Raw genomic sequence first — 23,533 nt, 5'->3', positions numbered from 1 at the left:
ATAGGGAAAAAGCTTATAATACTGTAAAGCATCTGATTTTCTACAATGAAAGCTCCCCCCACTCCCACTAGAAACCTCTCCCTTCTTTAAATAAGCATTCTGGCATTTCCTATTGTCAGATGTAATTACCTTTAAGGACTAAAAAGATTTGTGTGTACACAGGAGCATTCGCTTGGAGCACACCTACAAGGTTTGCAGAGCATTTTAATTATAAAATGAAAACCTCCTGAGGGCATAAATAGCATTTCTACAAAAAGTAAAAATCCATCAATTGCAATAAACAAGAATGACAGACTAATCAAAAATACTCGTTAGGGCTATTAGTTAAAAATTCTAAAACAGGCTTTTTGGTTTTTTGTTTTTTCAAAAAAAAAAGAGAGAGAGAAAACCATTAGACTGCCAGTAATTCATTAAAATTTCACACATGAAATAGCAACGAGCTAGTTATCCTTTTCATAAATTGAGTCCCTAAAGCCTCTGGAGAACATAGAAAGGTAATTGCATTCTCTCTGCAAATCCAGGGGCAGAGATTTGCTGGTCACTCACAGCTTCCGGCAGAAACCACAGCAGATCTGGCAAAGGACGTGCTTTCTTTTAATACCAATTAAACAGGCCCAGTGGCGGACCGAATGGTAGGTAATTTCTATATCAAAGAAACTAAAAGGAAATCTTTAAGTTGCCAGATCGGTAAGAGCAGCTGGCTACAAGATGTCATTATATAAATGTGAGTCTTAAAAAAAAAAAATCATTCCTTTATAGGATTATTTTGCACACAAATAGCATCTCTCACCCTAGTTCCTAAAAATATTGTAAGCAGCTTAAGACATTCTCTAATCCCTTCTAGAGTAATTTTCTAATAAACTGGTCACCCAGGATTCTGAAATCTCTTTACAGTCCTGACCTCCTGAATTGCCCCCACCGTTCTCCTAGCGGTCAGTATTTCTATTAGTGCTTGGCTGTGCTCTGGAAAGAAGAGAGCCTAACAAATCAAATCTCAAATGAAACGCTAACTTCTGAGCTTCTACTGTAGTCATGAATCCAAAGGCGGTGGGGAGGGGGCAGCATCTTCGATATCTTTAATGCTAAAATAGCAAATTGTGTGTGAGCTATCGAGGCCACTCAATCCCAGAAAGCCTGGGATCAGACTCTGGGTTGCAGATTTAGCCAGTTAGGGAAATCAAGCCTGCTGGCCTGGCAGGTTTTAAATTGTGGAGAACAAATCTGTTCTAGAGATGGCTGATTTTTCCACGCCCTCCCAGTCTGTGTTGAAATAATTTCTTTGCATGACTTCAGCAGATGGGGTAAATCTACATCCATTCTGTTATTTAATATATTTAATTATTCAAGAGACACTGCAGATGTGCCCAATTGTTGGGTCACTTCCCTGCACTTCTGACACCTAGATTTTCAGGGCCTCCTTTTCTGACTTAAGCCCCTGTAAAATGGGATTGCTTTTTAAAGGACAAAAGTCAAAGTATCAGGAGAAGAGGGCATGTGTAAAAGCTGACTTCACAGCACTGCGGAACTGTGGGCCCATCCCCCTTCTGAGGGTCATGGCCCTGGGCCCTCAGCCCTCCCTCCCCCACCTCCCCATCAAGAGTCTTCCGGATGGACTGGGGAAATGGGGCAGGGTGAACTGGGAGCCATTATTCACTCTGAATCCAACTATCTAAATCCATCCCCATTTATAGGATTGTTCAAGTCCTTTCCATGTATATGACGAACAAACAACAGAGCTGGAAAAAAGAAAACAACCCTGCTTCTGACAACTGCCCACTCCATCTATCTGTCCTTAAGCAAGTCGGCTGAACAAAATCCCTGCGGCTGAAGCCGCCAACAGAGCTTCCAGATTCCAAGGACTGTCAATTGATTTCAGCCCACAAGATGTCACTAGCAGATTGTACTGGACAGGTGTTTTTCAGTCACTCAACACCCATTCTCATTTCAGCACCGCAACTTTCTTGTGAGGAATCACCTCCCCCGGCGCGTGCAGGCTTGGTCAGAGCGCACAGCAGAGGGCCCTGGGCTTCCTCAGCCGAAGCACGCCACCAAGCACAGTATCTCCCTTCTCTCCTGAGCCGCTGGGTCTCGAACAGATAATGCAAGGAAGGGAGAGAAAACTCGAGAGGGGACTCACGCCAGCTGTGGCCCCTGAGGAGCCTTGCGTCTCCAGAGCAGCCCCAGCTTTGCCAGATGAGGCTGGCTGCTCGGCTGTTCTTTGGTTCTGGGAGTTATTCACAGACTTCACGTGCTTTCCTGTTTTGTTTAAGCAGGGTGGATTCCTGTCCCTTGCAACCCAAGGAGCCTGGCACTGGGGGGAATGGAGTGGCTCTCCTTATGCCTTCTTTGTAAAAACAAGGCATGACCGCCCCTTAAGCCAGCATGCATATGCCCTGAGCCTTGCCTTAATGCCAACGGCAGAAATGAATTAAGGCTGGGTGTAATTATATACATTACCAGTCACCGGCCACCTTCTGAGAATCAACGTTCTACTAGGCCCAGAGGAGAAAACTGCCAGGCTTACATTTTGAGGTAGCCCATGAAGCTACAAGGAGTTGAAAATTGGTAGCGGTGGGGGCCTGGGGCAGAACTAGCCTACAGGCATGGAATAGGGTAGTATTTCACAACTTCTGAATGACTTTGGGCAGGGAATGCTCTCTCCTGCCACACAGTCCCATCACCACCCACTATATTCACTTCTTCACTTTACATGGCCTGCCGGGACCCAATCTGCCATTGGGACGTCGTGTTCTTTTACCTTTCCGGCTCCTTGGTCTTCCTACCTCAGTCTACAGCACAGCACAAAGGGGAAAGCACAAGCATGCATACACACGCACACTTCTTCTCAGCCCCACCCCTTCTCTCTTGCTCTTCCACAGCCGGAGTAGAGCAGCCAAACTCTTAGAATCATGAGCACACCATGAAGGGTAAACCTGTCCTTCCCAGCGGAGAATGCACACAATGGACAGAGCTGCCTTGCGCTGTTCAGCCCACAGGGTGGAAACATCAACGCCCAGGATTCGCTGAGCTGAACTCAGGGGCTGGAGCCAATGTGTGTGTCCAGTTTCAAAAGAAGCCTGGAAATACCCTGCCACTTGGGTTTTAGTGGAGGGCACCACCTCTTCTCAACTTCACCTCTCAAAACCCCAGCTCTCCAGTTGACACAAACCAGCCGTGTGCTTTCGTGACTATTAGGAATTAGGCCTGGTGCACGGGACCCTGCTGAGGAGCTTCTAGTCCCTTCTTTCCCGGTGTGGCATTTTTCAGGCTCCTCTAACTGACCTAAACACAAACCACTAGGGCTGTGTGCAGGTTGCACAGACAACCAAGGGACAAGGAACCTCGCAGTCGGTTCTAGCCTGTCAAAACCTCAAGGGCTGCTCAAGGAGGAAACGCCCAGCTTAGGCACATAACAAAAAGCCGGGGGCGGTTCTGTTGTGTGTGGACGTCGAGTTAGTCCTTGAGATAGTCCTTCACTCACGGCTGTTCCAAGGACCAGCTCCAAGATGCCTCTACCTGCCTCACTTCCAGCCTCAAATTTGTATCACTGAAGGTGGTTCTCTACATTTGAAAACTTTTGTTTTCGGAAAAATTATCTTTTTTTTTTTTAAAGATTTTACTTATTTGTCAGAGAGAGAGAGAGAGCGAGCACAAGTTGGGGGGGGGGCGCCCAGGGGAGAAGCAGGCTCCCCGCAGAGCAAGGAGCCCGATGCGGGACTCGATCCCAGGACTCTGGGATTATGACCTGAGCTGAAGGCAGACGCTTAACTGACTGAGCCACTCAGGCATCCCCAGAAAAATTATTTTTAAAACATAAATGTTAGCTTGGGAGGACAGGAGAGTTCTGCAGATCCCCTTCTCTATTACATTCACTCAGTGATTATAAGGTAATGGTGGGGGGGCGGGTCTCTCTCAAGACTCTCTCCCTCTTTTCTTCCCTGCCCTCTCTCCGCAGAAGCCCTCACCCCTGCCTATGCCTTCATGTACTTCCTAAAGCTCCGCTCACATTTCTTTTCCTAGTTCAGCCAGTGCCCCCGAGCTCCAGACCCTTAGACCTAACTTCTTAGTTGACGTTTTCACCTGGATGTTCCACTGACATCTCAAACTCTCCTCCTTATCGCCCTTGTCTTCAGGCTGGTTCTTCTCTGGTGTTTCTTTTTTCAGTGAATGGTTCCACCCTCCATCCAATACGGCAAGCTGGAAAACTTGGCACTCTGTCTCTGTATGGCCAGCTTCTCACCAAGCCCTGCCGATTTTACCTGCTAAATACCTCTCCGGTCCATCCCTGTCTTTCCCTTTCCATTGTCCTTCTCTCTCAGTTCAACTACTGTAACCTCATCCCTGGAAGACCATCCTTGTTCCTGACCCTCCTCCTACCCTCTCCAGTCCATTCTCCAACACAACCAACAGAGCTTCAAAAATGCAAATCTTATCATATGATCTTCAGTTGAATATCCTGGAAGGGCTTCTCGTTGCTTCCTAGATAATAACCAAAATCCTGAACAAAAACTGTTTAGCTCTGCACAGGGCAGGCCAGCCCACCCCTCCCACCCATCTCAGACCAGTACTGCCCTGCCCCAGCTCGCCATACTGGCCTTCCTGCTGCCGCCCCCTCAAGGCTGCCCCTTGGGGATGTTGTAAACATGGCTTCCTCCACCCCAACCCCCACTTCTACCTTGCTGCTCCCAACTGCTCTCTTTCTCTCAGATCTTATTCCCTAGGTTGCTTACCAGGGGAAACCTTCACTGACTTCTCAGTCAAGGTCAGGGCCCGTTATAATAACTTTTAGTACCTTACACTTTCCCTTTTTGGTATGCAGCATAGACACGTGTATTGATTGTGGCTGGAGTCTGTCTCCCCCACCAGACTGTAGGCTCTGTTAGGGCAGAGAGACCATGACCACCAACAGCTCACCCTTTCCACTCCAGCAATGGATTAGTCAGATGCTTACAAAACATACATCTATGAAAGCCTATCATGTGCCAGAAACCATACATGAGTTTTCCCAAATAATAACATAAGGGTTCATGTAGGATCTCACCCTGCGGGACATGGAAAACAGTGTATTTCTGAGTAGATCTGCAAGGTGGATGAACACCTTTGGGACAAACAATTAAAATGATGCCAAGTTAAAAGCCCAAAAGCAAGGGGAGAGTGCCAGGCAGGAGGGTGAGTTAGGCAAACAGGGCAGCGGGCCGACCCTAGAGGACAGAGTTGGTGGAGGGATGGAGAATTGCAGAGTGAGAGCTTGGCAAGGGACGGGACAGAAGAGAAAACCACGAGGCTAGTTGCCCACTGCGCAATGTTCTAAGGCCAGTCCCTCTCCCTGTACCAAAAGGCTTTACTGAATGTTCCAGTTGCCCAGCAGAGAACTGACCCAAGAGGATCCCAGAAATAGAATAAAATTTCATACGGCCGCTCCCCGCCTTGCCAACCATCCCTCCCTACTCTCCTAACTCCTGCCAAATTGCAAGAAATCATCCACCGGCCCCAGGTGCTGAATTATTCAATTATTCTAGCAGCTTTCAAAACATGTGTGCAGCTAGGAAATCTCCCCAAAAGAAAAGAGTTATGTTATTTAGGCTACTAGGTCATTTCTTGAACCTCTCTTGAAGCCTGCTTTGCTTCGCAATTGTTTTTCCATTGAATAGTAGGTCACTGGCACCCCACCTTTCCTAGCAAAAAACAGTGGCAAACACAGACTCACAAGATGATCTGCTACTAACTCTGCAGTTACACACAGGCGGGTTCCGCCCCCATCCTGCCCAGCAACCCCCTATGCTTGCCCAAGACACTGAAGTCTACGGCAGTGACTGAAATACGTAGTGGACACAACAGTGAACAATCTGAATCTCCAGCTCTCCATATGCCCCTACACACCCCAACCTGCCTATTTCAGTTAAAGGGAAAAAAAAAAAAAAGGACTTCTACCTTCTAATTCCATCACAATGTTAAAATTTCCAGAATAATCTGTCTGCACTTGGATCTGGAAACCCCTCTTCAACGCCTCACCCACAACCCACCCACCCAGTGTGTGTCAGCTCTCTGAGATATTTTCTTTGAGTAGAACAAACCTAAGAGAATGTTTTTTTGGGGAAAAAAAGAAACAGTAGTCACGAAAGAAGCCTGTAAGACTCCATTTTAGCACAGTGCTTCTTCGGGAGACCTCTATTTCTGGCTCTGAAGAAGCAGAGCATGAAGATCAGTTGGCCCCCCCAAAAATGCAAATATTTGCCAGAGGTGACTTTTAACCCCAAGTCAATTATAAAACTCACATAGGCGAGAACGACATTTTTCATTTAATCAAAAGCAGTCTGAGCCACAAAGTGTCAGACGCTGTCCTCTCAACCTCAAACACGGCTACCAGAGAGAGTTACAGCAACAGACAGAGCAATATCTCATTGGAAATAGATTAAGGCAACCTTGCAAATAGTCACTTGACCACACTAAGCACACCTATCAGCCAAGTGACGGGGTCAGGCCGGGAGCTGTGTCAGGCAATGAGAAAACATGACTCATTCACACAGGTTGGTGCAAGGCAGGACCAAGCTCTGCCATCATCCCCTCCTTCCCCAGTGTCCCAGTATACCGGCTTTCCCAGGAAAAGGAAAACACATTCATGCCCCATTCTTCCTCACCGTTCTTCCTTACCATTTCTCCATCTGTTTAGCTCTAACTCCAGATGCTGGATAACATTCTTCAGAGTCTTGTTTTTCTCTTTCTCTTTTTCGTATTTCTTCTTCCATTCTTCCGCTGTCAGTTCCAGGTTCACAGAGACTGTATTCTTGATGGTCTTAGCCCTGGGGTCAAAAACAGAAGGGAAAAATTCTGAGAGTAGCTATTAACATTAGCTAAATCATGAACACAATTAAGCCTCAAATGCTTTCACATCTGAAGACTGGGACTGCGGAAGCCGAGGGACCCTGGGACCTACCACCTCCTCGCTGTGTTACTGGCACCATTGCCCCAAAGGCTAAAACTCCCCGTTCCCTTTTCCCCTTTCCCTCCTGTCAGTATAAATGCCAAGGCTTTTCCCTCAAACTGTCTCCCAGGGCCACCTCTTTCTCTGTTCCCCCTGCCACCATCTTAGTCGATGTTCTCAGCCCTGACTTACAGCGATGGTCTTTCTCAAGTATTCTGCATCCTCCTCTAAGCATCTCGCATGGCCCTGCCAGGTTCATCTTCCTAAGTAAGTTTCCTTTCTATCTTAACATTTATGAAACACCGGGGATATACCGAGACAACGGAGATAAAGTCTACAGCCTTGTAAACCTACAGTTTCTCATACCAATAAACCACAGACTGAAGTAATGCAATCAGTTGTTTCTGTTACTCACATTTGGTACCTAGAATCATCCCCGATGCACTGAACACATGTCAACATGTTTCCTAGGACAGGCGGGTCACTTAATGGCTTCAGACCAGCCAGGTGAAACCAAGGCTCCCCACTGAGCCCATGCGCCCGCCCCCCCAATCACAGGCAGTTGTCACCTTGTAGGAAGAGAGAGCCCACTACTCTCAGTTCACCCCACGTTTCAAAGAAAGTTAGCACTTGAATATTTTTATTTGTATCTCCCAGTTTCAAACAATTTTCCAAAATAATGTGTGGGGCAAACAAACATGTCTGAGGACCACCATTTTTTCACTCCCAGATAAGAGATGGAGTGACTTTCTAGGGCATATGGCCGGGGGTGGAGGGTGTGATGCCACAGTGGATGTCTGGACAGTTACTCAAGGGAGCAAGTGATGAGGGCAAGGGCAGTGGCAGCTCTAGCTGACACCAAAGACAAAAGACGTGATTCATCTAGTTACCTACAGAAATGAACACACAAGCAGACTTGCCCAACTAAAAAGGAAACTGACCACGACAGAATCCCACTTATTATTTACTTCTTAAGAAGGCGAAAACTTCATTTAAAAATGGGATATCCTGTTTTATTTGCTCTTCACTCTTCCATTTTAAACTCCCACAAGCTCTTGTACTGTCATATTTGCCAGCATTATCTGATGTGTGATTCAGGTTAATTACTGTTGTCATGAAACGACATTTTGGACATGATTTCTATTTCAGTGAGCGAAATTCCCCAGCCCCCACCAGGGCTACAGATGTCATTCCAAAAATTAATTCTTAAAGCAGACAACTAAATAACCCAACTGTCAAAAGAGGAGTGAAATGATTTCAACGTGAGACTCTGCTTAAGAATTAGTAAAATTCTCCCCTGTTCTCTGTAGCTGGAGGCCTCTGTCCCCAGAAGTGCTTCAAGTCTAATTTTTCAAATAGCAGCAATTTTCTTACTACTTCCAGTCCGTGCCAGCTTGACACTCTCACCTCGCCTTCTAACAGCCGCAGGTGGCACGGCTGCCCCTTGGGACTGGCACGGACACGGCAGCGTGCATTATCACCTTAGAAAGTCAGAAAGTGGCACATAACCTATGGCTAAAATGCTTGTGGACATTTAAGGGTGCGCTTTGGGGCTACTAGTCTTTTTACACCATAAAGAGTCTCTTGATGATTTCCAAGGATACCACAAAGAGAAGGATAAAGCCTTCATGCTATACTCAGGCAGGTTTAGCCAGAAGTAGTGTTGTGAGCAGACCCAGCAAGGTATCACTGGTATAACTGGTCCGCATTCTCGAAGTTCTTTTAAGCTGTCCAGAAAATTCTTTTTCTTCCACTTTCATGGTGATCAAGTTCCTGGCAGGAAATAGATGGCCCATTCAAATTGCATAATTTGGGAAGAGTTTACTGAAGATATGGGAAGGGCGCTGGGGGGTCATCACCATGTGTAGACTGAAGGGGGCACAGAGACAGGGAGCTATAAGAAGGTGGCTGCCCACTGGCATCCGTAACAGCCTTTAGTCTGGGGACACAGCCAACCCAAAGTGACCCTGGAGGGAAAGAGCCAAGAACTATACCCTGACCTCACTTTCTTCTCTTCTCTGATCCCCTGTCCATGTTCCTTTCTATTGGCAGAACCTAACTTGAAGCCAGAGACAAGACAGCACTTGTCCAAAGAGGTCACGGTCCCAGGGCCCAGAGCAGAGCAGAGATGGTACAGAAATGACCCACAGGAGCATTTGGAAGATATAAAACCCACCTCTCATTCGGAACTCAGAACAATGGTGGGAAAGCCTGTCTCAAGCTACTGCCCTAGACTTCATTTTAGTCCCAAATGGGACAGAACATCATGCCTTTCCATCCACTAAATGTAGAATACGAAGAAACCAGCCAACACTGATTGGAAAAGATGTCAATCCTCCTCAGAACTGTTCTATAGATTTTAAATAATCTCAAATAAAATCCCAGGAGGTTTTGCATGGGTGTTTAAAAATTGACAACCTAATTCTAAAATTTGTAAGAGAAATGCAAAAAGGCCAAGAATAGCAAAAAAAACTTTGAAAAACAAAGTTAGTGGATAGAATATCAACACTTATTACACAATCACAGTAATTAAAAGTGACCGAATAGTCCAGAAACTTTAGAATAGAAACAGAATGGCGGCACCTGGGTGGTGCATTTGATTAAACATCCAACTCTTGATTTTGGCTCAGGTCAGGATCTCAGGATCATGGGCTGGAGCCCTGTGTCCAGCTCCAAGTTCTGTGCTGATCTGCTTGGATTCTCTTTCCCTTTCCCTCTGCCCCTCCCCACCCCCGCCATCATGTGCACTCACTTGCGTGCTCTCCCTCTCTCTAAAATAAATAAATAAATCTTAAAAAAAAAAAAAAAGAATAGAAACAGAACGGATCGCCTAGAAACAGACGCTAACCTACAAAATCATCTGATTTATGACAAGGTGCCCATACACATAGTGGGAAAGGATGGATGGTCCTTTCAATATACGGTGCTGGGGAGGGAAGGGGTATGTGTGACCTTTATCCACTTCCCCAATACCTTATAAAAATTATATTCTGGATTGTACACATAAATGTGAAAGGTAAAACAATAAAGCCCCTAGAACAAAACAAGAGAATATCTTTAAGACTTTGTGATAGATAAAGATTTCTTAAATAGGATGTAAAAGTAAAGATAAATTTGACTTCATCAAAATTAAAAAAAAAAAACCTCTCTTCATTAAAAGTCACCATCAAAACACTTAAAACATAAGCTACAAAGAGGGAAATGATATACACAATACATGTATCTGATAAAGCACTTGCCCAAAATAACTGCTATAAATCAATGAGAAAAAAGCAGACTACTAGTGTAAAAACTGGGCAATGATTTGAATAGGCATATACAAAAGAAGTATCAATAAATACCCCCCAAAAGGGCACCTAACGTCATCAGCCATCAGGGAAATGTAAAATAAAATAACGATACCTTCATCCAACGGAATGGCTAGAAATTTTGAACTGATAATCTCAAGTGTTGGTGAGAATGTGCAGAGATTATAACACTCAGGTGCTACTAGAGGGAGTATAAATTATTCCAATCATTTTGGAAAACTCTTCAGTACTATCTGCTAAAGCTGAATATCTCATATCTATGAGCTAGCAATTCCACTCCTAGATACATAACCAACAGAAATGAAGACAAATGTTCACCTAAAGACATGATAACCAATGGCCTAGTAACTTCATTTATAATAGCCCCCAAATGAAAACAATCTAAATATCCATCAACAGTAGAAAAGATACAATATATGCTATAGTCATAGAAAGAAATATAACTATGAAAAATGAAACTACTACTACGCTTAACAATGTAGTCAATTTTAAAGATACAATGTTGCATACAAGAAGCCAGACACAAAACAGTAGTGTATGTTATTATTTACATAAAGTTCAAAGACAGGCACTAGTAATCTATGTTGACTTAAGTCAGGATGACACTTACCCTTGAGAGTTGGGTATTGATGGGGAGGGTACAACAGGGAGGCTTCTAGGATGCTGGGTGATGGTTCTGTGTGTATTTGTAAAAATTTATTGAGTTGCACACTTGAGTTTATGGATTTTATTAAATGTATGTTATAATCAACAAAACAAAAACAAAAACAAAAAAAAGTTAAGAAAAATAAAGTGATATAGAAAGAAATCAAGTCAGAATCAAGAATTTCTAGAACATGGAATAAACCAGAGTCACTAAGAAAGATACCTGAATCTCTGTGTCTGGAGTTATTCCTTCTAAATAGAACATTCTATCTAGGATGTTGAAACCAACCTTGCAATGTGGAATAAAGAGTATCTCAGTCTCTCAATCCCATAAGAGACTGAGAGTAAAAAGATGTTGGGCATCTATAATTTCATTTGCTCTTTACCATGAACTTCAGAAAAATTTACAGACTAGAGGAGCCTAATCATTAGGTCCTATCTAATTGAGCCACTCATAATTCCCTTTCCTCCTGTGTAAACGCTCAGCTCATTGCCATCAGGATGGGTTGGGTAGTGGTCTCCACTGGTTTTTTGCCTTGTACACTTTAGAGCACATCCAAGTATCTTCCAACTTTCATATTCTTTGCTCTTTTATTTTGGTTTTCCATATGCTTGCTAGCTATAATCACACTAAACAGCATTACATCTGGACTCCGTTCAAATACAGTGAATCAACATGGATCCTGAGCATTGAAGGACTGCCTTATAGACACAATTCAGGGACTCATGAGCACATACACGTGCATTTACTCTTCAACCCAGTTGCCGAAAGAATTTCAAGTAGTTTACAAGGAAGCAAAACCAACGGGACAGCAAATAGAAATGCTCTTAAGGCGGTTTTTCTGATTTTGCCTATCTGAAGCTATATAGCAATCGCAATACCACCCAGCCCTACAGTTCTGGGATATTACCTCCCCCATATAGGAAAACAAACCAGTCATCTGCAGGAGCCTTACTCTAGCCATAAATTTACCGCTCACTCATCATCTTCATACATGAATCTCACTGTGACAACATTTGGTTAATCCCAGTGTGACCTGATCACTCCCAAAGGAACAGAGAAGTGTCTTGAGTCTTCATTCCCAAACACTCTCAGGTTTTTCAACCAGAGCCCCCAAGCTGTATATAGAAATAAATGCCTATTCCAGAAGTTATATCCATAGCCGACACTGAGCAAAAGCCTAACCAAGGCTACTTGGGGGAAGACCTTAATCAACGTCAGATATATACCCTAATGGCAAGTCCCGCTCAGCACTAATGAGCCAAATCTTTAGGGTACGGTCATCAGGGTTTCTGTTTTGCAGTTTTTCTTTGTTTCTGTTTGCTTCAGAGAGTCAAGCACTGCTTAAATAATATATGATCCAGACTTGCCCCAGATACAACATCCTCCTCTCCCCACAGGAAGGGAACCAGGACCCAGTTTTTAAAAGATCTCGATGCTAATGGATGTTAACCACCTTTGGAAAAGAGTGTTAACTGGGGCGCCCGGGTGGCTCAGGCAGTTCAGCATCTGCCTCCAGCTCAGGTAATAATCTCAGAGCCCTATGTCAGCCTCCCCCACTCAACGGGGAGTCTGCTTCTTCCTTCCCTCTGCCCCTCCCCGCTCCTGTTCTCTCTCTCTCTCGCTCTCAAATAAATAAATAAAATCTTTAAAAAAAGAAAGAAAAAAAATGTTAACCACCAGACCAAGCACAGCAAAGAGCAAAGGCCACAGTACCTCTTCCACCGAGATGGCCATAGGAAGACAGAAAACGATTCTTTTAGACATATTTCACTGAGGAGTGAAAGGAAGACTCTGCCGCCTTGGCCTCGAGCATTCTATTTCCTGCTCACAACCTCTAGGTCTCTCTGTCACTGAATTTGCAGTTTACATGTTCGGAAGCATATGTCCAGACATCTAGGACTGCTGACCACGTCCATCTCTACCACCGAGGTTAAGGTCCCATGCGTGGCAACTCTACAGGCATTCTCAGAATTTGGCACTTAAATCAAGCCCTTGTTGAAGAGGGGATGTCCTAGAACTATTTGGTTCACATCACTCTGCATGATAAATCCCATCCCTACCCGATTCCTCAATAATTGCCTATACTTGTACTTTCAGACCATAGTTCTAAATCATTTACATGCTACATATCACCAGAATTTCTTCTAATTACTTTGGCCTCCCTGGAAGAGCCAGAAAGACGTTTGTTCTTGGTATCTTCCTACCTTTTGTTTTCAGCATTTTCCTTCCATTATACCTTACATCTCTGTATTTATCACATGACTGTGGGGACCGGAAAGTCTGAAAGCCACAGGGCAGTTGACCTAAAGTCAACTGATGGTAGATGTCAACCTCATCTACAGAAAGCTTCATAGCAACACCGAGATTAGTGTTTGATTAAATAATTGAGTACTACAGCCTAGCCAAGCTGACACATAAAACCATCACAGCTTCTAATGTGTTCTGAGTCCTAGTTCCCACATAAAACACCTAACCTTCTTCTGGAAACAGGACTGATGCAAAGTGCCTTCCTATTTCCTGGTGAGGCCATTTTCCTTGCTTGTGAGTGGGGGGTATAAGGAATGAAAAATTAAAAGCTCTAAATTTTGTGCCTTTGAAAAGCTGTAGTCTCCTGAGAAACACTGAGAAATGACAGATTTGGATGAGGATTTGGCACCTGGTTATACCTCCATCACCCACAGTTTATCTCCCTCCAAGAGCAAAAATTAACCTTATTGGTGTTTCAGCAACAGGCACTGCAACAGGGGGTGATTTGAGTTTTTTTCCATTTTATGTCAAAAGTATAGCCAAGGGTCTCCCTTGGCCCAAGTGCTCACTCTTAGCCTTGCAGATAACTTGTTATCATGCTCTGGTGACATGAGTGTTGCATACACACCACTCAGGACTAACTCAGCTTCCACAAAACTGAACAAGAGGGGGCACAATTAAAAAAAAAAAAAAAAAAGTGCATCTCAGAAAAAGAAGAATGTTACTTTCCCCAAATTACCAAGTCTCCTTCTACATACAACATACAAATAAAGCCTTTGAATTATTCATGCTAGATCAATCAAAACTCTTGGTGTCAAAGATATGCTGATTCAGGCCTACTCCAAACTGATCGGTCTGCCCCCAGGGGGCCCTGTTTCCCTCATTACTCCCCCATCAAGGTACATTAAATAAGCTTCCAAGATAATTGAGTGATTTGAGTTCATACTTCAAAAACTTACAAATATCCTTTTCAAATAGTGCTATGAAAGTACTTTGGAAGAGTAATTAAAGACTAAAAAATAAAATGCTGGAAGCCAAAAGGAAAAAAAATCAATGAAAATGCTCTAATTTGAGTATCTTATCCCTTAAAAGCAGGAAGTGTTCTGTTTTCCCACAGTTCAGCTTTTTGACTGTGGGCTGCCTAGAAATTCAAGTGTCCCCTCCTTAATTAGATTAAAAGCTCTTTGAGAACACAGAAAATGGCTTCTACTTCTTACTAGTACAATCCCGGGCACTCAAAGGACCAAAGGACACAGGTCTGACCAAATAGAAGAGCCAGAATTCATCACTGAAACCAAGAAATAGACAGTGTGCATTTTTTTCCTTTTAATTCCAGTACTTAATCTAGAATCCTAAAGAGTGTTGACTTGGTAGGCTGCCCTCGGGCATTTGTAGACTCCATCATGTTTCTCCTGCTTCAAAGGCCATACTATTGTTTTATTCAGAGCGTCAATAGAGTAAAATAGCCTAGCAACAAACATGGACTTGCTTCATGTCCTTGAAAGAACCACATAGGAATAAAGAAGGAACCTCATACAGCCCTAAGGTCTGGCCACCCCTGCAACAAGAGCATAATGAACACTCGTTACACTGAATTTGAGATGTGCCCAGTAGTCTTTTCTGAGTTCAAAGTGCTTAATCTCATTAGCTATCAGATACCACATCTAACTGATGTTCAGACTCTGTCTGCTGTGTAATTGGGTTCAATGCATATATTTAACAATAAAGCAGGTATGGGTCCCATAGAGAAGTTAGATGTCCTTGAAGAATCCATTAACTAACTCAGGGATACAGGGAGAGGAACAAAACCTCACACCTTTCTAATTATAGGGCGGAAAACACACTAGATCTAAACCAGACTTCTGGACATAATGGTGTCACAGTTCAACACCTACCCTAATGTTCTAAGGAATCCTGAACAATAAGCATTTGATTCATCCATTCATTCATTGGATAAGCATTGATTGAATGAACCTCTACTGTATACTAGTTGTGCTGGATGCTTGCTGGGATGACTGACGTGGGTGATAAACCCAGTCCCTGCCCTCATGAAACCTAGTATTCAGATGACTTTCTGATGAAAGATGGCAGACAGGGCACCTGGGTGGCTCAGTCAGTGAAGCGTCTGTCTTCAGCTCTGGTCATGATCCCAGGCTCCTGGGATCAAGTTCCATATCTGGCTCCCTGCTCAGCGGGGAGCCTGCTTCTCCCTCTCCCTCTGTCCCTGCTTGTGCTCTCTCTCACTCTCACTCTCTCTGTCAAATAAATAAAATCTTAAGAAAAAAAAAAAAAAGATGGCAAACCAAACTATTCCAGTTGAAAAGATCAGTGATATTTTATTTTTATTTCCTGGAATCCCAAATTAGCATCAGTATTTCTCTAGTCTTTAATTCCAGAAACTTACTTCTCACTCTACCTCACTCAGTCTGGCCCCTTCTCCCTGAGTCTATTCCATACATTCCGTTCCATTCCGTGCAGTCCCATCCATTCTGTGACCTTCCCAGACGGCACACTGTTGAAGATGGAGGCAAAGGGAAACCTGCAACCACTGAACACCTATCACATGTCAGCCCGTCCCTGTGCTAAGTCAAAACTGAAGCAACTCATTAATCCTCCCAACAATTCTCAGAGGTAGGCATTTGAGTTCTCCCTACAGACGAGGACAGAGAGGCTCAGAGAGAAGTAAACAAGAGAGAGGAATGGATCAGTAACAGAACTTGGCTTCAAAACTGGAGTTACTGACCCAGAGGCCCGTGTTCATCGAGGATCCTGATCAAACAGCCCGCAGAGAAGAGGCTGTGGGTCAAATACTACAGCCCCATCCTACCTCATCCTACACGTTTAGTCATTTACTGGCTATGTGGGCTCGGGTGCGGCACCTCACGGCTCTGAGTCCAAGCCTCAATGTCATCCTCTGTACACAGGTGAGATAAGAAGTGCTATGAGGATTTGACGTTCCTGGCACGTGAAGGGCCCTAGAGATCATGATGATGCTGACGACTGCCTCCCTAAGGTCAGAAGGAAGAAGATAATCATTTGGACTTATGCTGAGACTCTTCCTATAGACAGCTGCAAGTGCCCACGCACAGCAGCAACCTTGAGACAGATAGCCCATGCCCCAGGACAGCTCTGGCTGGCAACGATTCAGATTATTTTTGCAAGTCAGAAATTTTTTTAAAAGAAATGTTTCCTCCATAAATGCATTTGGTGCTGATTTGGTCAAACATGTCTTCGGAGAAAAATGGTAAAGCTTAAGATGAAGAAACCAGGAAAGACAGGGCAGGCAAGGTGATCGCCATCGTATTCTGTGCTTCCCATAAGCAGATGCTGGTTTCTAGGTGTCCCACGACCCTTGAGAAAAGTAGGCGTTATCCTCCTGGAATCCACTGACCTAAGCATTTCACTATTCAAGGAAGTGATCTGAGAAGTAAAGGACCCAAATCCAGTTTAAAAAGATAGATTAGTTCCACAATATTTCAACGTAATTATTATTTATTTAGACATCCCACAGGTGCCATGACTGCGTAATTCTATGTTCTGCCGTGGGCTCAGGAAATGACTGGGGTTTAATGCAGTTTAAACAAGGCCTAACAATTTCCCATGTGGCATGCCCACCCCCATCTGTCCTTTCTCTTGGCATCTTAAACTATTTCTCAGGCATGACCACACAACACACTCCTGGAAGGAAGGCAGGGGGAGAGCTTTGTGCATCCATCTACAAATAAGGCAGGTGAAGCCCACAGAGAACTGGTGGCTTGTCTGAAGACTGCACAACTGTTCAGAATTGAAGGGCATGGATGGCACTGAAACCTACATGCTGAACTGGCACCGAGGGGCCATGGCTGAAGGAGGTGGGCACTGGGCAGCAGGTGGGGCTGGGCAGGAAGGGCAGGAAGGTCCACACTAACCCACGCACGTGAATGTTGTCTCAGGATTACCACACTGTCCTGCTGCCCACCTGTTAGTTCTCAGAGATCCTGGAATTCTCATTCAGACATTTCAAAGGTGGGAAGATGGCTGCCACCGCGCCCTCTCCTCAGGAAACACTGTGTACCTCCCACTCCCAGGGTTCCTATAAGGATTTCCTTTGCCACTTTTGTATTTATGCAACTACTCTATATTCATCCAAGCTTCTGGTTTTTCTATTAGCAACTCTGTAATGGCTCCCAAATATTGGAGTTAAAGGTAGCTATCAGTCTCGAGCTGTACGCACTTGAAATCCTGTGAACCTGGGAGTGAAACTTAATTCCATGAAGAACAAAAGCAATACTCCACTGAAGAACCAGCAGTCATATCTATAATAAGTTTAAGCATTTTTAAGAAAAATATCATACCTCCGATTAGCATATATCTGTGAATTCTTTTAAGACATAATTATTCTTTTGGCCTCAGTGAACGATGCCTCAAATTTACACGCAACCCCTGCTCAGTGCAATTTCATAACAGACTGACTGCCCCTCCCTCTACTTCCTCGCTGACACTAGCCCCTCACCACTCACTCCCAATATGGAAGACCTAGCTCGGAGCATGGGAGCGAGAGATCACACCCACCTTTGCCCAAACATCAGTGTTGACTTGGTCTCAGCCTCATTGAAGACAGAGGGAGAACAGCAAATAACGATGGTGGTTCTACAGTTCCCACCCAGAGAGTCCTGAAGAATCCGAGTCATCTTGCTGTCCCGGTATGGCACGTGTGTTTTCTATTTAAGAAAAGAAAAAGGATTGGCTACTACAGCCATCATCCATTCAAAAAGAAAGCACAAGCAAGTTAGCGATGGGGACACTGGGCTTAGAAACATGTGTAAAATAAGAATTTGTTGCCGCGTCTTTGGATTTGGCCAAAGTTTAGAGTGCCCAGTCTGGCACCTGGGTCGGAGGAAATTAGCATCACCATTCATACATTTTAATGCACTAGATCTCCCAGCAAGTAGGATGTCTACAGCCAGGATTGCCTCTGTTCCTTTCTAAAGAAAAATAAACTAATCTCTGGGGTACGTGGGAAAGAGACTATACAGACCCAAAAAGTAACTTCTCATAATATCATTTAATAGATGGGGACAGGATCACTTACTGTCCCTTCTGCCAAGGCAGAGATCACGTTTCCAAGAGCAGACAAAGATTTATTGATATTTTTGGCTTCATCGAGAACAGCTCCCTCGGCACCAGTCTTGCTGACCTACCAGAGAGAAGAGAGAGCAGTGAGCTGCACAGGACAGCAAAAGCACAGAGTAGAAAATTCCAATTCACAGGAGGGCATAGGGCTGGGGATTGAGGGAGGCGGATGTGAGTCCTCCTGGAACGCGAGAAAAAATAAAAGTAAGTAAGAATCACGGTGATCAAACTTTCCCTTGTGCCTGAGGCTGGGGATTTGTTCTGTCTTGTTGTCATTTTCCTCTCAATTAGGTTTTAGGGGAATGGCTGAAATGCCCCCAGTGGCGGAGCTGCAGATGCGTCCCGGGGGTACATCCATCCTGGGAAACCAGGCTCCACAAGCACTGTCGCTACAGGAAAGCTGGGGCCCTGCAAGCCTGAGCCACAGCCTCCTCACTGGAGGGAGCCCAGGGCGAAGCCTGAAGCGAAAACACTGTCCTGGCCACGATGAATGGACATACTGGGAGACTGTACATTATGAGCTCTGACTTCAGGCAAAGGACAAGAGGTGGTGGGAGGTTGTCCAGACTCTCTGTTCCCTGCCTTACTGACTCCCATTGCAAGGAAAAGGGGAACGACCGTCCAAAAGGACAGACACTTGGGGGCATCAAAGTCAGAAGGTGCATGTTACATTGTGGACTTGTCTTTTCCCCTCTGCAGCCAGAGGGACCACATACAGCTCCTCCTCCGCTGTGTTATTCCTGGCAATTTCCTGCTGAGAGCATCTGCTCTAGGTAGAGAGCAGTTTACAGATGCTAGGGAGAAAGGGAAGCCAACGTGCTCCCTGGCTCGGCTGGCTGGACAAACAATGCAGGAGGAGCAGCTGCTCTCTGAAGACAGGAAAGCAGGGAAATGATCGCAAACTGCGCCAAGACTGATGGCCACGAGGAATAAAGAAAGGAGAGACTCCAAGTGATAGAAACGAATGCATGTCCAGGGGGCAGTGTTTTCAAACACGATACTCATCCCTCTGAGAACTGTGTGTGTACAGACCCCACTGCTGACAGAGAAATAATACAGCTGATGGGTCACCAATAAGAACAGCCTCTTCACACAGAGTTGTTTAAGGTGCTTTCATATCTGAGCATCTTAACTCCATGAAATAGGCAAGACAGGTACAACTGCCTTCCATTTACAGACAAAGAAACTTCGAGCTCCAGAGATGTCAAACTGCCAGCTCAAAGCAAGAACGTCATTTAGGGGAGTTGAGGATTAAAGCCCAGGGTTCGTTCTCATAGATCACACTGACACATTCATGTGGACACATCTAGGGCAAAGGTACACAGATGTGAGCAAAAGAAACAAGGTAGAGGACCGCAACTTCAAAATGCCCCACAAATACCATGAGCAATAACCACCGACACTGTGCAGAGGACAGGCCTCCACGCTCACCTGCCAGCATGAAGCTGTTTCCAGCCGCATGTAACGTAGGCACCAAATACGCATCTCTGTGCTCAAAAGGGAAAGCGCAAATTCGGGAAGAACAAAGGGGCCACCGGGCTCTTTCTCCAGACCCACATAGCTGCTGTGGCAGCAAAGCGCAGCCTGGTTGCCAGTGTTCAGTCTAGAACTAAACGGTGCTGCTCCACGTTCCGTTCTGGTGCATGCTGTTTAAAGGCACGAGCTGTACTGGTAAAACTTTAGATTCCCAACCAGGTAATTGTCCAGGAATATCCAGATGACTTTCCGCTCATGGCTTTAAGATGCGTACAGGAGAACATTTCAAGTAGCCATTACTTACATGGATGTTTGTGGCCATAACCTGGCGTCTAGCAACGCAGAGGTGGGGTGCGGTAAGTGGGATCAATTACACAGTACAGGAGACTGGCCGAGCTTCAGGGCTGGGCCTCTGGGGACAGTCTGCACAATGTCAGCGACGACGGAGGCCACATGGTATTGTGCACAGGCACTTGCTCTGTGAGGTCACCCGAGGGGAGCAGTGCCCCAGACAGGGTGTGGCAGCAGGAAGCTCTGGCGGTGCTATGGAGGTGAGGCTAGGAGGGGGCAGGTAGGAGGTTCTGGGAGCCTGTTTGGTCTAGAGTATGGCCTCAGCCAGTGCCTAGGAGAGCATGGGACAGATGCCAAAATAGAGCCCCGGTGAAACCAGAGAAGGAACAGGGCTTTTGGCCAAACCCCTGGCTACCGGCCTCGTGGCCTGAAGGAAGTGAGGTTACCCCACGTGAGGCCCCGTCAGACCACACCCATTGCAGAGAGAAGCAGGGAATGCAGGGACAGCCCCAGGTTCCAGATCTTCTCTCAGCAAACAAACCTGCAGGGGCAGGACTGCCACGGTCCAATGGCAAAGTCCGTTTCTGGCCTATCTGTATGGGGTGCAACACAGGGATCTTCCCTTTCCATGGAAGGTCATGTCCCTCCCCCATTTGCACAACAGCCTCTGCCAGGCTAAGCTCACACCAACACTTGCCTAATGTCATCACTGGGGCCTATTAAGCATTAATCTGAGTTGGCATTCAAAGCACCTCCTGTGATGTGAATAGGAGACTTCAGGACCAGAAAAGAGGGCAGGGAAATGAAGGTGAAGTTTAATAGCATCTTGGCACAATACCAGAAACTTTAAAAGCTTTTTAAAACCAGGGAATAGAAAGGGTATAAAAATTATACCATTGCACACTAAAGCAAATAACAGGGAAAATTATAGATAATACAAATAAGGAACCAATTACCTTTTCGCTCCCAGCCAAATCAACTAGATAAAGCTTCCCACTGAGCTTTTTTTCAGTCTCTACATTCTCTTGTTTAATATTAATCAGGAAGATACTGTGACTTCTAGAGCTGTGTTCATTCATGTCTGAAAAGGAAAATAGTTTACTGCTCTGCAAAGAATAAGAAGTTTAGGTAGCAAGCCTCTCATCTAAAAAGCACAACAAATCATGCTTAATAGCTCCATTTTTTAAAGTAAGTCCAGCCAATTTTAAAAAGTATCTGAGACCACTGTTTCTCTTAAAAAACAATGAAAGATTTAAAGTATCTTCACACAGCAAAGAAATTAAGAATCTTAGAGGATCGTTGAAGATAACAGATTCTCTAGCTTTGCCTGAAGCTCCCAAGTTCCAACATCCCACTCCAGCCAGATCCTCGGCCTCACAGAGATCACAGCTGGGGCACCTGGGTAGCTCAGTGGGTTAAGCGTCTACCTTTGGCTCAGGTCATGATCCCAGGGTCCTCGGATCCAGCCCTGCGTTGGGCTCCCTGCTCAGTGGGGAGTCTGCTTCTCCCTCTTCCTCTGCCACCCCCCATTTGTGCTCTCTCACTTGTGCTCTCTCTCAAATAAATAAATAAAATCTAAAAAAAAACAAAACAAAACAAAAAAAAACAAAGAGCCCCCAGCTCCTCCCCCCCCACCTTTAGTCCCTCAGCCTTTATTATTGTGGTTAGTACCCAGTGTATTCCATCTTTGTCACGTGTGTACGCCTTGCTTTAGCCGTAAGATCACAAGCTTTCTTAAGGAAGGATTATGACCTTAAGATTTAAGACTTCTTTTTTCCCTTGAATACAGTTCTATAACCCATACTAGGCACATGGAAGATCTCAAAGATTAAATATGCTTCATTAGTACCGAGTACTAGAAATAGAAATCTTTTTGGACCCTAGTCTCTGTTAACTAGGCAGGCAGAGATCCCAGGGATGGTCTTATCCAACCCCCACTAGCAATCATTTTTTAAAACCAACCTTCCAGGCACCCTCATCCAAGATGGCTGAAGACTAACTCTGGACCTCAACATGGTGAGTTGTGGATGCAGGGACTCAGAGAAATATTAGTCTCTTATCCGGTATGTGGAAAACAACAAGAATGCAGACAATGATTGGTTCCAACTGGAGTCCAACAAGGAAGGGACTCAGTGGTTTGGTAAATGCTGGTACATCCATGATCTCCTCAACTATGAGTCTGATATCGCGTTTGACATTCCTATCACATGTCCTACTACTGCTCCAGAAAGTACAGCCCCTGAACTCAATGGAAAAACAGCGAATATGTACGCAAATGGCGAAATATGCCTGACTGGTCACTTTAAGCCTTGTGGGCCAGGAACGTGCCCAAGTTTGGACTAGCTCATCTCATGGCTCTGCGGCTGGCTTCATGGCTGGTAGTGGAAATCCCCAATCTGATTCAGAAAGGTGTGATCTGGCGTAAAGAGAAATGCAACCAAGGAAGGATCAAGCCGCTGAGGCAAGACGGAAGGACTTGTGTTAGGCCGTGTTCCTGTTTTCTGTGCATCAGTCTTACTCATCCAACTGCCCCCTCATACCCTTTCACCCATAACTGTTACTAAGTAGCTGCATCAGGCATTGCTAAAAAAATAAACAATAATATTGCTACTCAATCTCTAAGACTACACAGGGAGGGTAAAGACTGGGACTTTGGGAAACCAAAAGGCAGTTTATATCTCTTCCCTTCCCAAGGTGCAGTGATGTGAGATCCAGGAAGGATAGGAGGTGCTGAAAGTGGGTACATAGTCTTTTTGGTTTCCGGAGATAACTCGTGAATAAAAAGCTACTTCTTCTGGTGGCCAAAAAACAAAAACAAAAAAACCCAAAAACAAAAAACAAAACAAAACAAAAAAAACTTTTCAGAATATGTGCGGAAAAAAGTTAAAAGATTCCACAAAAATCATGTTGGAATTAATAAATGAATTCAGCAAAGTTGCAGGATACAAAAGCAATACGTAAAAATCAATTGCATTTCTGTATACTAACAATAAACAATCTGAAAAGAAAATAATTCCATTTAAAATATCTACAAAAAGAGGGACGCCTGGGTGGCTCAGTATGTTAAACATCTGACTCTTGATTTGGCTCAGGTCATATCAGGGTCTTAAGATTGAGCCTGGCGTCAGGCCCATACTAGGCACAGACCCTGCTTGGGATTCTCTCTCTGCCCATCCCCCAACTCATGCACTCTCTCCCCCTCTCTCTAAAATGAATTAAAATAAAATAAAATAAAATAAAATAAAATAAAATAAAATATCAACAAAAAGAGTAAGCTGCTTAGGAGTAAACTTAACCAAGGAAGTAAAAGACATGTACATTAAAAACTACAAAATGAGGGGCGCCTGGCTGGCTCGGTCAGAATATGTGACTCTTGATCTCACGGTTTTAAGTTCAAGACCCACAATGGATGTAGAGATTACTTTTAAAAAAAATAAAATCTTCTAAAAATTTTTAAAAAGAATAAAAACTACAAAATTTAAGAAGACACAATATAAATGGAAAGACATTCCTTGTCTATGGATCGGA

General features: G+C 44.6%; 1 protein-coding gene across 3 annotated transcripts in view; it reads right to left on the bottom strand.

Annotated features, from left to right (window-relative positions):
• The window catches only part of KIF5C (kinesin family member 5C), a 157,365-nt gene that overhangs the window by 61,635 nt on the left and 72,197 nt on the right, over nucleotides 1–23,533 (bottom strand). For 2 of the 3 annotated variants that reach the window (XM_045782189.2, XM_045782198.2), the window contains 4 exons: nucleotides 20,962–21,086; nucleotides 18,198–18,302; nucleotides 17,678–17,826; nucleotides 6,652–6,800 (listed from right to left, as the gene is read on the bottom strand). In XM_045782189.2, the coding sequence (XP_045638145.1) occupies nucleotides 6,652–6,800; nucleotides 17,678–17,826; nucleotides 18,198–18,302; nucleotides 20,962–21,086 (528 nt within the window). The remainder of the gene's footprint in view (nucleotides 1–6,651; nucleotides 6,801–17,677; nucleotides 17,827–18,197; nucleotides 18,303–20,961; nucleotides 21,087–23,533) is intronic. The other variant, XM_087860631.1, reaches the window with a different exon arrangement.

Source organism: Ursus americanus, chromosome 1 (assembly GCF_024610735.1).
Source record: "Ursus americanus isolate L20-20 chromosome 1, mUrsAme1.1.p, whole genome shotgun sequence".
Classification (NCBI taxonomy): Eukaryota; Metazoa; Chordata; class Mammalia; order Carnivora; family Ursidae; genus Ursus; species Ursus americanus.
Note: the sequence above shows the minus strand (reverse complement) of the source record. Positions and strands in the feature narration are given on the sequence as shown.